Raw genomic sequence first — 12,119 nt, forward strand, 5'->3', positions numbered from 1 at the left:
AACATACACATTAATTTCTTGGAAAGTTTTAACTGGTATGGAAATATCTCAATTTGAATAGCACATTTCCATTGACATTACCAGGTGTATCTAAAATTAATTTACACCATAAAGAACTTGACATTGCTTTATTTTACAAGAAAACGTAATTTCATAATTTCCTTTCATTCCAATGACATATTACTATCTGTTAGAGCTTAAATTTGTACAGAAAACAGTAAATAATTCTAGTTAAACTGTGAAAACATAAACATATACATGTAATTTGTGAAATTAAGGGCATAAGAGAGTACTTAAAACATTGGTGAAATTACTTAATATATAGGCAAGTGATATATTCTCTAGAACAGATACTTTCTGCAATTCTTGGAACCACATTGACAAACTATTCTGTACTGGTCGGTAATGGACTTGGGTAGCAACTTGGCACTTGGTTCTGAATCCCCATCAGTTCCGAGCACTTTATTCAAATGTTGAATAGTGGAAGGATTTTTCTCTGGTAAAACAGCTTCTAATACTGCATCACCTGCCACTTGTAGTGAAGTTGAAGGCAAATCAGACTTCACCAATGACTTAGAAGGGGAATGGGGTGACATTTTCATTTTTAGCGGAGAATTTCCTTCAGAACAAAACTTCCGTGGAGATTTTCGCAGGGTAACAATCTTCTTTGGGGAGTCCTCCTCCATGGTATCATCATCAGTATCACCTTGACCACTGATAGGTGTCTCTGGAGGAGTATCCATAGTAACAGCATCTGATACATCTACAGTATCAGTTTTATTTCTATCCACTTCATTGATCAGAGAGTTGTTCTGTGAGGGGTCTGCCAAAATAATTGGCCCTATCAACCCAGCAGCAATGCTCTTTTCCACATCGTCCAGTGTTGGTGCCTGGTTGGTAGTGTCTCCTGTATAAAAATATGAATTCAGAATGAAGATTTTCTACTGTCATGTCTCAGAATATTTGATCGAGAAAGTCAAGTATATTGAAAATAAAATCACACCCAATGCTCAAAAGAACCAAACTCTGACTATTTTGTGACATGTTTCCTCTAATTTGCACACCCCTCCCCCATTTGAATTATCTCCCTTTTCAAATATCTGTCAAGTCTAGCTCACATTAAGAAAAGGTTATTAAAGTAAATATACCCTGGGGAGTCCTCCTCCATATATATAACATTTATTTATGCACATTACAAACAGTAGCTAGCAGATATTTACATAATATACATAAATTCAAATAACAAAACCTTTGTTGAGATTTTCTGCATGCAAAGTATTTAATACCATTACCAGATATGCATGGAATTTCATCTGATGGAAGTTCCATCTACTCAAAGTAGTATATAAGAATGCTACAGAAACATTTCTTGAATCAAGCTTAAATGCCAGCTATTATTCCACTAACAGATAACATATATATCTTTTAACATTGCACGAGAGATTCCATAGGGATGTTGGCATCCACCATTGTTTGATCTTTATTTGTTCTTTAAAAGCTGGACTTTTCTCTTCTCTCCTCTGTATTTGCTCTTAATTACACAAATGAGAATTCCTCTGAACAATTGCAATAACAAACTTTCATTGTTGAAATCCAAGATGGCTGCCCGTTTTCTTTTTCTGATCAGTCCAAAAAACATACATGCATAACCAAGGGAAACCTACATATTAAATCAGAGAAATTCATCCTGTAAAATTAGTGATAACAAATTCTTATTGTAAAAATCCAAGATGGCTCCTTGTCAGTGATTTTGTTTTGCTGATCAGTTCCAAATTCAAATGAGCACAACGAGGGACCAAGAGGAGCCTATATATGAGATTTGAAAAAAGATCCATCCAGCACTTCTCACGAACTAGTGATAACAAATTTTTGTTGTTGAAATCCAAGATGGCCATCTGTAAGCCATTGATTTTGGTTTCCGATCAGTCCCAAAATCAAACAGGAACAACTAGGGATCAACAGGAAGATACACATGAAATTTGAGAAAGATCTAGACAGTACTTCTCAAGTAATAGCAATAACAAACTTTCATAATAAAAATACAAGATTGTTGTCTGTCCACAATTCCCTCCCCACTGAAGGAGATCCTACAAATGAAATTTGAGAAAGATACATCCAGGACCTTTTTAATATAGCAATCACAAAATTATTAATGGATAGACGATTGGCAAAGGGCGATTTGAATAGCTCGGCATGTAATGTCGGTGGGCTAAAAATATGTGCAATGGCAGTTTTCAAGCTTTACCATGAATTTTGATTCTGATATTTATTTTTGCTTTTAAGTAGGAGGAATGTTATCAAGTCTCTGTGTGTTAGGTTCAATAGTAGTGTGTGATCTGTTAAATATCTTGTAAATTAACAAATCTCGTACATACCTGTCATCATGTAGTCAAATGTTAGTTCTTCACCCTTGGAAATGTCTCGTCGGGAGAAGAGTGCAATACGAGGTAGTCTAGGATCCAAAGCGTTAATCCACACACCGAAAACCTCCAAGTTGGGATCGCACTTAATTAAGAAAAAGAAACATTAATGAAAGCTGAATCCAATTCAAAAACTGACAAACCAGACTTTCAGTATTTATCTAAACCTGGAACTTTGAAAGCATGAAAATAAATGCAATCGAACTAAAGGTAACAAATTAATTAAATTTTTTAAAATTCTTGAACAAAGAAATAGGTGCATGCATACCACTGCATGGCATGAAAAAAAAACAAAAAAAACTGCACAATTTTTTCTCAAGAACGAACACTACGTTACTTTAAGTCAGAACTGAAGTTGTAGAACAAAGATGACATGGGTAATTTCAACTGTTTCCTTAATTCCTTACATTCATTTCCCCGATGTTCCATTAAAAACCATGCATTAGAATTGGTAACAGAGGCAAAGTCAAATTTCCATTTACAAGTTTCATCTCTCTCTGAAGTACTGGAAAGTTTATATACCTCCAGTGTATGTGTCCCAATACCTAAACAACATGGCGAAGTCAAGGAGGGCATTACTTAGGGAAATCATTTTAAGAAAATAGACATATATATTTTTGACAGGTCAGCAAAGGTCCTGTTTTGTGCTCCACAGTATATATGCCTACATACATCAAGCAATTGTGACAATTAATATGAAATGTTTAGAACATTTGGCCTTCTGTAACGTCCTTACATGGTATATATGACCAGGTTTGAACAGCATGTTTTATAAACGGGGGGTGTTTACTACTGGAAATGGATGATCCTCTGTCTAGTTTGGCACAGATGACTTCCAGAAAATGAGTGGAGTCATTATTATCTTCTACATTCAAAGGATTAGGGGCAGCTTCATTGCAAGCTCTGACATACATATGACATTATTTCTGATAGTATACTCCCAGACCAATTTTTAGTAACTTAGACCTTAGAAACAGTTAAAACTCCTACGCATTATTATGACAGTGTATCCTCATAATGTCTTTTTTTTATCATATAAATGTGTGGTTCTAATGTGGAAGCAATGACCTACGCCTAAGGAACTTTTAAACTGCACATCTTCCACATCACAATGAATAACCATGTGAAATTTTCGAAAATTCAGACCTCTGAATTTGGTGATAATCTCTTTCAACTAAAGTGTTGACAGAAACAAATGGATGTCATGATTAGTTTCATCTATGGATGAATGCATTTCTTTATAGAGACTCAATTGAAATATATCAATAAATGTACATCAAAAATACTGTACATACACAGTGGTTGATGAAATGGGAAACATTTCCATAGTAACCAGCATCAACCGTGAAAGGACAATCTCCATCATTATAATCCAAATCAAACAGGTATGTCCTCCCTACTGCGTCATAGTACCGCCCACGGCGCTCAGCCTCTTCATTAGTAATCACCTGAAACGACATTTGGTACAAAATAACAGTATATTGAGGTGTACTTCAACTCATCTCCTGTTATCACTCAATACAGATTGATGTACTCAATTAGCCCAGAATTAAATCAAACCCCTTAAATTACCTTATCATCAAAAGGATATGTACTGCAGTTTTTAAAATCTATATTCATACAAATAACCATATCATTGATAGCCATGCCATGGTTAGAAAAATCCACTCGTCCACTCGTCTAAACGAGCCAAAGCTACTTGCTGGCGAGTGATTTGTTTCAGCTACTTGTCCGGCAGAAATTTGTAGTTCTGACTATTGAATATTCCATAATAAATGACGTTTATCAACTTAAACACTCTTAAAACTAATTCAAACCCACTGATAGTCGATCAAATACATCGATGTAGTATCCTTGTTTACACCATGCGTCAAGACTCTGGCTGATCCGGACTACGCGAAAATCTATTACGTCACCACAAATGTTGTAAACAAGGTTGTTTTGTGTACGTAGTTACTGTCAAAAAGTCGTTAACTAGTGATGGGAATCGGAACAGAAATTTACAATCGATTATCAGAAGGAGTTCTATGAACGATTAATCGATCAATCGGAAAAGTGTCTATCCTCACTACTTTTGGTACAGCTCATTATCATCTATCATCTTTACAACATGCTCTTACGCCGTATTTTCGTACTTATGTTTAAAAGTTAAAATCTAAAGTTTTCTTGATTTATGAATATACTTTCCTTTTCTAAAAACAAATGAAATTCAAATTTTAATTTACTAGTGTAGATTCGTGTCAGTTTTTTTTATTATAAATACTGAATGAAAACTACGAAATGTATGCCACATACTGGTTGCTTCTAGTACCGATACACTAGGCCCGATACACTACGTTGGTTTGGTATGTCCCCGTCCTGGACCCGGGAGGTTGTTAACCTTTTTTTTCTATTAATCGAGCTTACAAAAACTTAGTCGACTGCTTGATTTTTGATTGTAGTCGAGCGATTTTCAACATTTTCGACTATCGGAACACCACTAGCCTTAACATTGAATTAAATAAGTGTTGAGTTCAAACATTTGATATAGAAATTGATAATAAAATTTGTGTTCCTTAAATTATGTTTTGTTGCCTTTTTTCTTCGGGTGAGTGAATATTGGATTCGGGCAAGTGAATTTCAAGTTTCACTTGCCCGACAGACCAGCAGCTGAAAATATTTTTTTCTAGTCCTGCATGCATGTACAAGATAGTTGGCAACTGAACTGTAGTGATATATATTTAAACAACAAGAGCATACAACTCTGCACTAATATAGAAACCATTATTGGTTAACATGCAAAATTAGAAAGGCTGAACAATGAACTTACATTCTGATCCTCAAAATTCTATTTTCAATTTGTTTCAATACAGAAGTGGAAAAAAATCATGTTTATCATTGTATGAATATGGTGATCACTTACCTCCCCTACATATTCTACAACAAAAGACCCTTTCTTGATTTTCTGCATGGTTTTAACTCCCCAACCCCTGCCATTACTAGTGCGGAATACACATAGTTTGCATTTACGACCTTGTTGTACTACTCGGTTGGGGCATTCTGGACCACATTTGCACCGTTTATTACATTCATAAATTGGCGTTCCTCTAGAAATACGTAGCCTTTTATATTTATAGTATGCAAACTCTGAACCGAAGGCACTTGGACAGCATTTCTTTTTGCATTCTAGACAATCTTCACATTCACAGCCAATTATTGGGTCATCAGGAATGTCAATCCCTTTCCCAGGTTTGTAGTCATTTATATATTCAAAGTTCTCGGGTGGCCCTTCCAAGTCTACTTCATTTTCCACAACAATCGGAGCAGGGTCATTGTTAATATCATTTAACTTTGCCTCCCATTCTTTCAGTGCTTTGCGCACCTCATCTTTCTTCTGTTTGTAAAACTTCGTCCTTGGATTCAGTTGCTTGAAGCCAGGAGTATGAAGCTTTGGTAATTTCTGGCCATTACTAGTGATCAAACCCTTGAACAAAGGAAGCTTCCCACCTTTTTTGGGACTGGACAATGAGATTAATTGAAGTGGAGATAGTGTTTTTCTTATTGGCTCAAGCTTCCTGAAGATTTCATCCACACGACTGCGTTTGGAATCATAACCAACATTGTCCAAGTCAATAAGCTTGCGCTTGGCCATGATGCGCCGGCCTTCGGAGTGGAATTCTTCCAGGAGGTCTGCACACTCCAGATTGTCTTTGGGCTCCCATGAGTTATGAGCATTGCTCCAGTTCTTCCATTTTATTAGGTAATAATCTGTACCCTGTGAACATATGGCATGTGATGATGTACAGTAACTTACAATACATATCATCAAATAATTGCCAGCAAGATTTCTTGTACAAAGCTATGTCCACCAGACAACAGAAATAACATCACACAGGTGCTTTTGGCTTTTACTTTTAAGTGCACACATTAATGAGTTGTCTGTTTATGACTGTGGAGGATATGACCTTAATCCACAGTCAAATTATTCTTCCTTTTGAAATAGATGTATAAAAAAAACTATGGTAGCGAGTACATGTTATAGATCTAGAAGACAATATTGGTGACTGTTTGACGATCCACAAAAACAATTTGTTTGATACCTCATATCTAAACTGCATAGAGAACATAATGCACTATTTTTGTGTATATATTTAATAATGACACCTTGTAATATCTTAAGGATGCCATAAAACTATTTTCTGCAAAAATGAAACATATTTTTTTTTGCTCCGCCTGGTAAAAACAAAAACACACAGCCTGAATTTCTCATGAATATCTACATCTGCTACATACTTCTGATATTAATTTAGAAACACAATTTAGCTATTTGAAAATGCATATCTACTTTGTTAGCATTTCATACATTCTAATGTCCTATTTTAAAATGCATTACCTCATCAACAGTATGATCTAAAATATGCTCCACTTCCCAGTCTTCATCCTCCTCCCATGTTATTTCACCTCGTTCAACCACTGAAAAAAAAGTAGAAAGCGAAAATTATCCTTTTCCAAGGTTAAACAATATTTTTCATCTTCATTTTTCTTCAATTTAAATCTAATCTTTCATTTCAGGCGACAAATTACTTCCTTATATTTCAGACTAATGAAATAGGTCTATAATAAAGTGATTCCCATGCATAATATCATCAACTTTGTTGTTGATGTCAATACATTCAGGGTGTTACCATTGTTCACCTCAAATGACAATTGAACATGAAACAAGCCAAACCAATCACATCCCACATGACTGATCACATGACAAGGTCATGCGCATTGCCATGGATAGCAAGGATCTGGTTTGGTTTATTTTACTTTACATTCTATTAATAGCCAGAGTTATTTGAAGATGTGCTAGGTTTTGGTGGGAGAGGAAAGCTAGAGCTTCTGGAGAAAACCACCCACCCTAGACCAGTGCCTGGCAATTTCCCTTGAACCCATGACCTAGAGCTGGAGAGCTAGCAATTCATATGGTCAGACCCCTAACCACTCTGCCATCATGACCCAAATTGCAAGGTACATCTGTGGTAATTTATTACAACATTAGAGCAAACAAATACTACTTACTTCCTTTCTAATTCATTTTTTCGAATACCTTAGAGAATGTGTCAAAATGATTATAGAAAGTTGTTTTCACAATAAAACAATGTTTATGATGGACAAACCATAAAAGTAATATTGTTACAGAGGCGCGCTGTCTAAAAAACAGTTTGTAGGTCTCAGAGGGTGATATTGCAATCTGCCTGACCTTATAGACAGGAACATGTACATCACAAAGAATCCTCTTGTTTGCTGCTCTGTATATCCACAAATGAATGACACAAACATGATGATTTTCTTTAAGCATGTTTTTTTTTATGCTGTCATTTTCAATAAGCGCAAAAAAACATCCATTTGTAACAAGCTTCACAGGAAGACATTCTTTTCATCAAATACAGCTATTATACTTATAAAATAGCCAGAATCAAATTTTAAAAATACCACAAGGAATGCAACATCATCTCAGCAGATGAGGAAAGGTGCTGTCACTGCTTGTTTTTCGTTAAATAAGCATTGCATATTGGTAAAACTCATGTGGTGTCACGTAATTCACTGGTCTTCACAGAAGAAGGTAAATACACGATGTGCCTGATATGTCTGCTTGATAGGAAAAACTGGTTGAAATAAGACATCAAACATTTGTGCGAATCTATCACAGTTAATATATAAATTTCGTAATGACCTATAGATAAATGTAGGATAGGGTTTATTTTATTTTCTAAATATATAAGAGTACAACTAAGCATATTTCCTTATTGCCATTAATATACAGAGTTAACACTTGTAGATCTATCAGACACAGACTGAATAGTGTTATACACTCTTAATTTAAAGAGTTTTGTTTGAAACTGCCACACGCGACCAGCCTTAGTGTACAGACACTCATTATATATGTTAACATTAAATGGATGTCTTTTATTATACATTATATATGTTAACATTAAATGGATGTCTTTTATTTTGTCTTAGCTATGAATCATCTAAAATCTAATCCTGTCAAAATGAAAATTTTAATATCACAACTTTTGTTATATTCTCATTTCAGGGCTCTCACACCCCATTTTGGAACTGGGGCCCGTAGAATTGGGAGAAATAGCAGCATTTTCCTTAGAATTGGGAAAACCTGGGGTCTAAATTGGGAAAAAAGATACTATTATGCATTGGGAATGGGGCCGAAATATCGGCCCCAAATCTGGCAGATTGAGAGCCCTGCATTTTTCTACCATTTTGTGAACAAAAGATATATACCGAGGTCAATTTTAAAATATTGTGTTTGTTACACAGGTGACCTAGCCTGTATAGATTCAGACTTGTCATGTACAATGTATATACCTGTGTGTATCTTAGCTTTGAATAAAATTTTGAGCCAGAGCTAGCCCTGAAGGTGTGAAACTATATACAATACAATTAATTAATGTAGGGTCCAGTGTTTTTTGGAAAACTGTCAAATTGAAAATGACTTTTATATTCACCTATCAATTTTAATATTCCTGTGATCACTAGTTTGTCACAACATGAGTTTTCCTTTTAATCTTCAATGTGTTAGAATAACTAACCATTTTTACCAAACTGCACAAAATGTGTAATCTTTCCACACAGTTATGCACACAGTACATGTACAATGTCTGCACTATATATGTGCAGGAAATTTTCATGAATTGTGCATATCACAACTGAATGTTTTCCTTAATCAATAAAAAAATCAACACTGAAAATGTGGTCTTATTAATTTGTCAAGGATCTTTCGCGTTCCATACTGACCAGTGAGCACCAAATTGTGCCCTATTTTTGCTGCTTGTTCTGCAAACTGGTCTGTCATCCTGTCAAAGTGTTAACAGAGTTGTCCGCATGCTGTACGGACCTGTAAATTGTGTGACATCACATAATGGCAAGAAAAATGTTTGGGGCATGAAAACTAATAAAAGAACTACATTGGCCAGTACAACAAACACACTGTCATAATATTTTTTCATGTTGCAATCGAAGAACAATTCCTCCTGTTCAATTCATTTTTAGAGAGATTCAATGATTATATAACAAAACACAGACAAGTCAGTAGTGGCACCCTACCTGCCCTGCTACCAATGTCGCAGTCCTGGTGGTTTTTTATACTTGATTCCTGCTATTTTAGTAGTATGATAAAAGAAATGTCTGTTTCCTTTGCATACCCATGGAAAACACAATATTTCAAAATATTTTTTATACTGTCTTTTTGCCATTTTATAATCAATGACAAATTTGCATATGACAACAAACTAACCTCTTATATGCCAATTGGAGTATGGATTTCTTACTAAAAACAAACAAAATCACTTTAAACTAAGCATTTTTGTGTACCAGTTAATTAAGTGATGAAACACAATCCAATTGCAAATTATAATTAGTTTGCATAAGGAAAGTCAATAAAATTGGTGCAGTACTTGCAGTCTATATGACCTATGTTATGTTAGAATAATCACAATGGTGGCGACTGTTACATTAAGTTTCAAAGAAGTCAGCACTTTCAGTAAACATCATGTAGATAAAGAAGAAACACCTTGTCATAATTTAATGCAACTTTTAAAAAATATGTCGCAAAAGTTACTGTTCAAGCGATTTCGGCTATTTTTTGTAACAAATCTATATCCCGATTGGCGTTATAATTGGCCAGATTGCGGTTTTCCCCAATCTGATCGTTGTTGTTTTAATTACATATAAACCATATGTTTAATTGCAATAGATTTTATTACTTCAGTAATAGTGTTGAAAAGTTATTTTCTATCAAGGAATTCCTGTTACGTTACGTTTTATTTGGATTCACATACCGTTTCACGTTTGTATTTTTAAACTAGCTAATAAAACAAATACATGTTAATTGCTAGATCTAGTTCTAATGATTAATGTCAATTTGACGATTTAAGACGGTATTGTGTCGACTGTTGCAGGTACCAGTTGTCAAGTTTCTTGTCGAGTAAGCCTCTAATATTTTTAGAGTAACATGGTCTACTGACCATTGACTATTAACGCAAAAAACCACTTTCTCAGCTGCTTATTTATAATCATGCGCTGCGATGATCATCAAGGTCTATACACGAAAAATCTGAGTACATAACAGTGACCGAAGACTTACATTTAGACACCAACTTTTGAGCCACATAAGGGCCGAGTTTTCTCAATGTCTGGTACAGCAGATACTGATTGGTCTCCGGCGAAAAACGCAGTTTCTCTTGTTGGCACGCTTTCTGTAAATCAATTATTCCTGATAGACAGGCAACCTGTGCATCCTTAATTTCAAGTTCCATATTAATGTTCTCATGTCAGTCAATAAACTGCATTGAAAAGACGACTCATCAATCAGTGTTGTTGTTGTTGGATGCAAATTCCTCCTCTTAGAAAGGGCGCGCATTTGAATGTTCCGCGGCCATATTTCCGCTTACGACAACAAGTGCTCGTTTCTGATTGGTTCATAAAGCAAACTTCCGGTTGGTGCATTCGATGAGCTCACAAGTTAAGTCGGCTTTCATTATCAAGAACGACAACTCCGGGTACAAAATAGGCTGTACGTAGTTGGAACACTGTATATCTGTTTGTAGATGTTATTTGAAATAAAACGCATTGTTTGGGAAACATGAAAATGTCCAAACTTGAATAGCCATGACTTCGCGTTACTTCATTCACATCCACATTTCTGTAAGACTTGTTCCTCTTTCGTTTAGTCGGACATGTCTCAAATATATAGTTTTGATATATTCGAAAACACTTGAAATCTCCGTAAATTACTATCGTTGAAATTTATTTAACCTCAATACTTTGTTTTGAGGTCAACTCTGGTATTTGTATCGTTAAGAAACTAAAATTTTAAGAAAACTATCTACTTGACAAAACATGCCACCATACAGTTGAATAATAACCCCTTATCCCCTTCCCACTCCTCTTTTGAACTGTCTGCATATGGTAAAGGTATATGTGAAAAGAATGATACACATAAGTTGATGATTGTAAGTGTATGAAGTGTTTGTTTCGATTTCCATTACAGAAATAATATTAACGATAACTGAGGGTGTTGTCATGGCCGACTGTCGGTCATTTAAATCTCACCTCGATGGTTCTGATCGGCCAAAGTCAGACTGTTTCACAAGTATTAGTATAGAGCGCCACAACGCTTTTACTACAAGGAAATTATCAAATACAAACAAAACATTATAACCAGTTTTGATAACTGTAAATGAAAGCGCTTGGCCCTTGGATTGACCAAGGTGATGGGTGTCGTCGATGAAGCAAAAGACGGCAGCCTTTGTGTTTGACAGATCGCCGTGTAAATCTTTCCCGCATTACAACCCCGTTTTATTGACTTTGATTTTGACAATTTTGTGGACATGTCGATATTTTGCAGTTATTTTATGATGATGAAAATTGATATCAGAAATCATGTCAAAAACATAGCTCAGTATATCGCTAATAATTCATTTGCGTTAAGTACTCAATGATCTGACATTTGTCATCCAGTACTGCTTGATGAGAAAATTGATCAAACACTTTGATAAAAGATGCGTTTCCAAATTAAGAAATTTACCCCTTTTGGGTCCCAGATATATGAAAAATATGGCTTGGAATATTGATAATACTTCATCAGTGCTGTTTTAAAAAAACTTCAAAAAAATTAAGGTTGGTAGTGTTGACGTTGATGTCAATGCTAGGTTGACT

General features: G+C 35.2%; 1 protein-coding gene across 1 annotated transcript; it reads right to left on the bottom strand.

Moving 5' to 3' along the window:
• Positions 1-283: 283 nt before the first annotated feature.
• On the bottom strand, positions 284-10,720 carry LOC132550923 (histone-lysine N-methyltransferase SUV39H1-like). The gene is made up of 6 exons (XM_060215028.1): positions 10,546-10,720; positions 6,793-6,872; positions 5,323-6,174; positions 3,716-3,868; positions 2,376-2,505; positions 284-907 (listed from the first exon to the last, which is right to left on the bottom strand). The coding sequence occupies exons 1-6, from the start codon at positions 10,715-10,717 to the stop codon at positions 342-344; spliced, it is 1,953 nt and encodes a 650-aa protein (XP_060071011.1). The 5' UTR covers positions 10,718-10,720; the 3' UTR covers positions 284-341.
• Positions 10,721-12,119: the final 1,399 nt, after the last annotated feature.

This window comes from Ylistrum balloti, unplaced genomic scaffold (assembly GCF_031769215.1).
Source record: "Ylistrum balloti isolate Yb309-2 unplaced genomic scaffold, AGI_CSIRO_Ybal_v1 Utg369624, whole genome shotgun sequence".
NCBI classification, from domain to species: domain Eukaryota; kingdom Metazoa; phylum Mollusca; class Bivalvia; order Pectinida; family Pectinidae; genus Ylistrum; species Ylistrum balloti.

Coding starts and splice junctions, on each gene's coding strand:
- LOC132550923 (XM_060215028.1), bottom strand. CDS start 10,717: ATGGAACTTGAAATTAAGGATGCACAGGTTGCCTGTCTATCAGGAATA. Junction 2,506..3,715: donor CCCATTTCATCAACCACTGT/GTATGTACAGTA, acceptor TTCTTAATTAAG/TGCGATCCCAACTTGGAGGT. Junction 908..2,375: donor ATTTGACTACATGATGACAG/GTATGTACGAGA, acceptor ATTTTTATACAG/GAGACACTACCAACCAGGCA.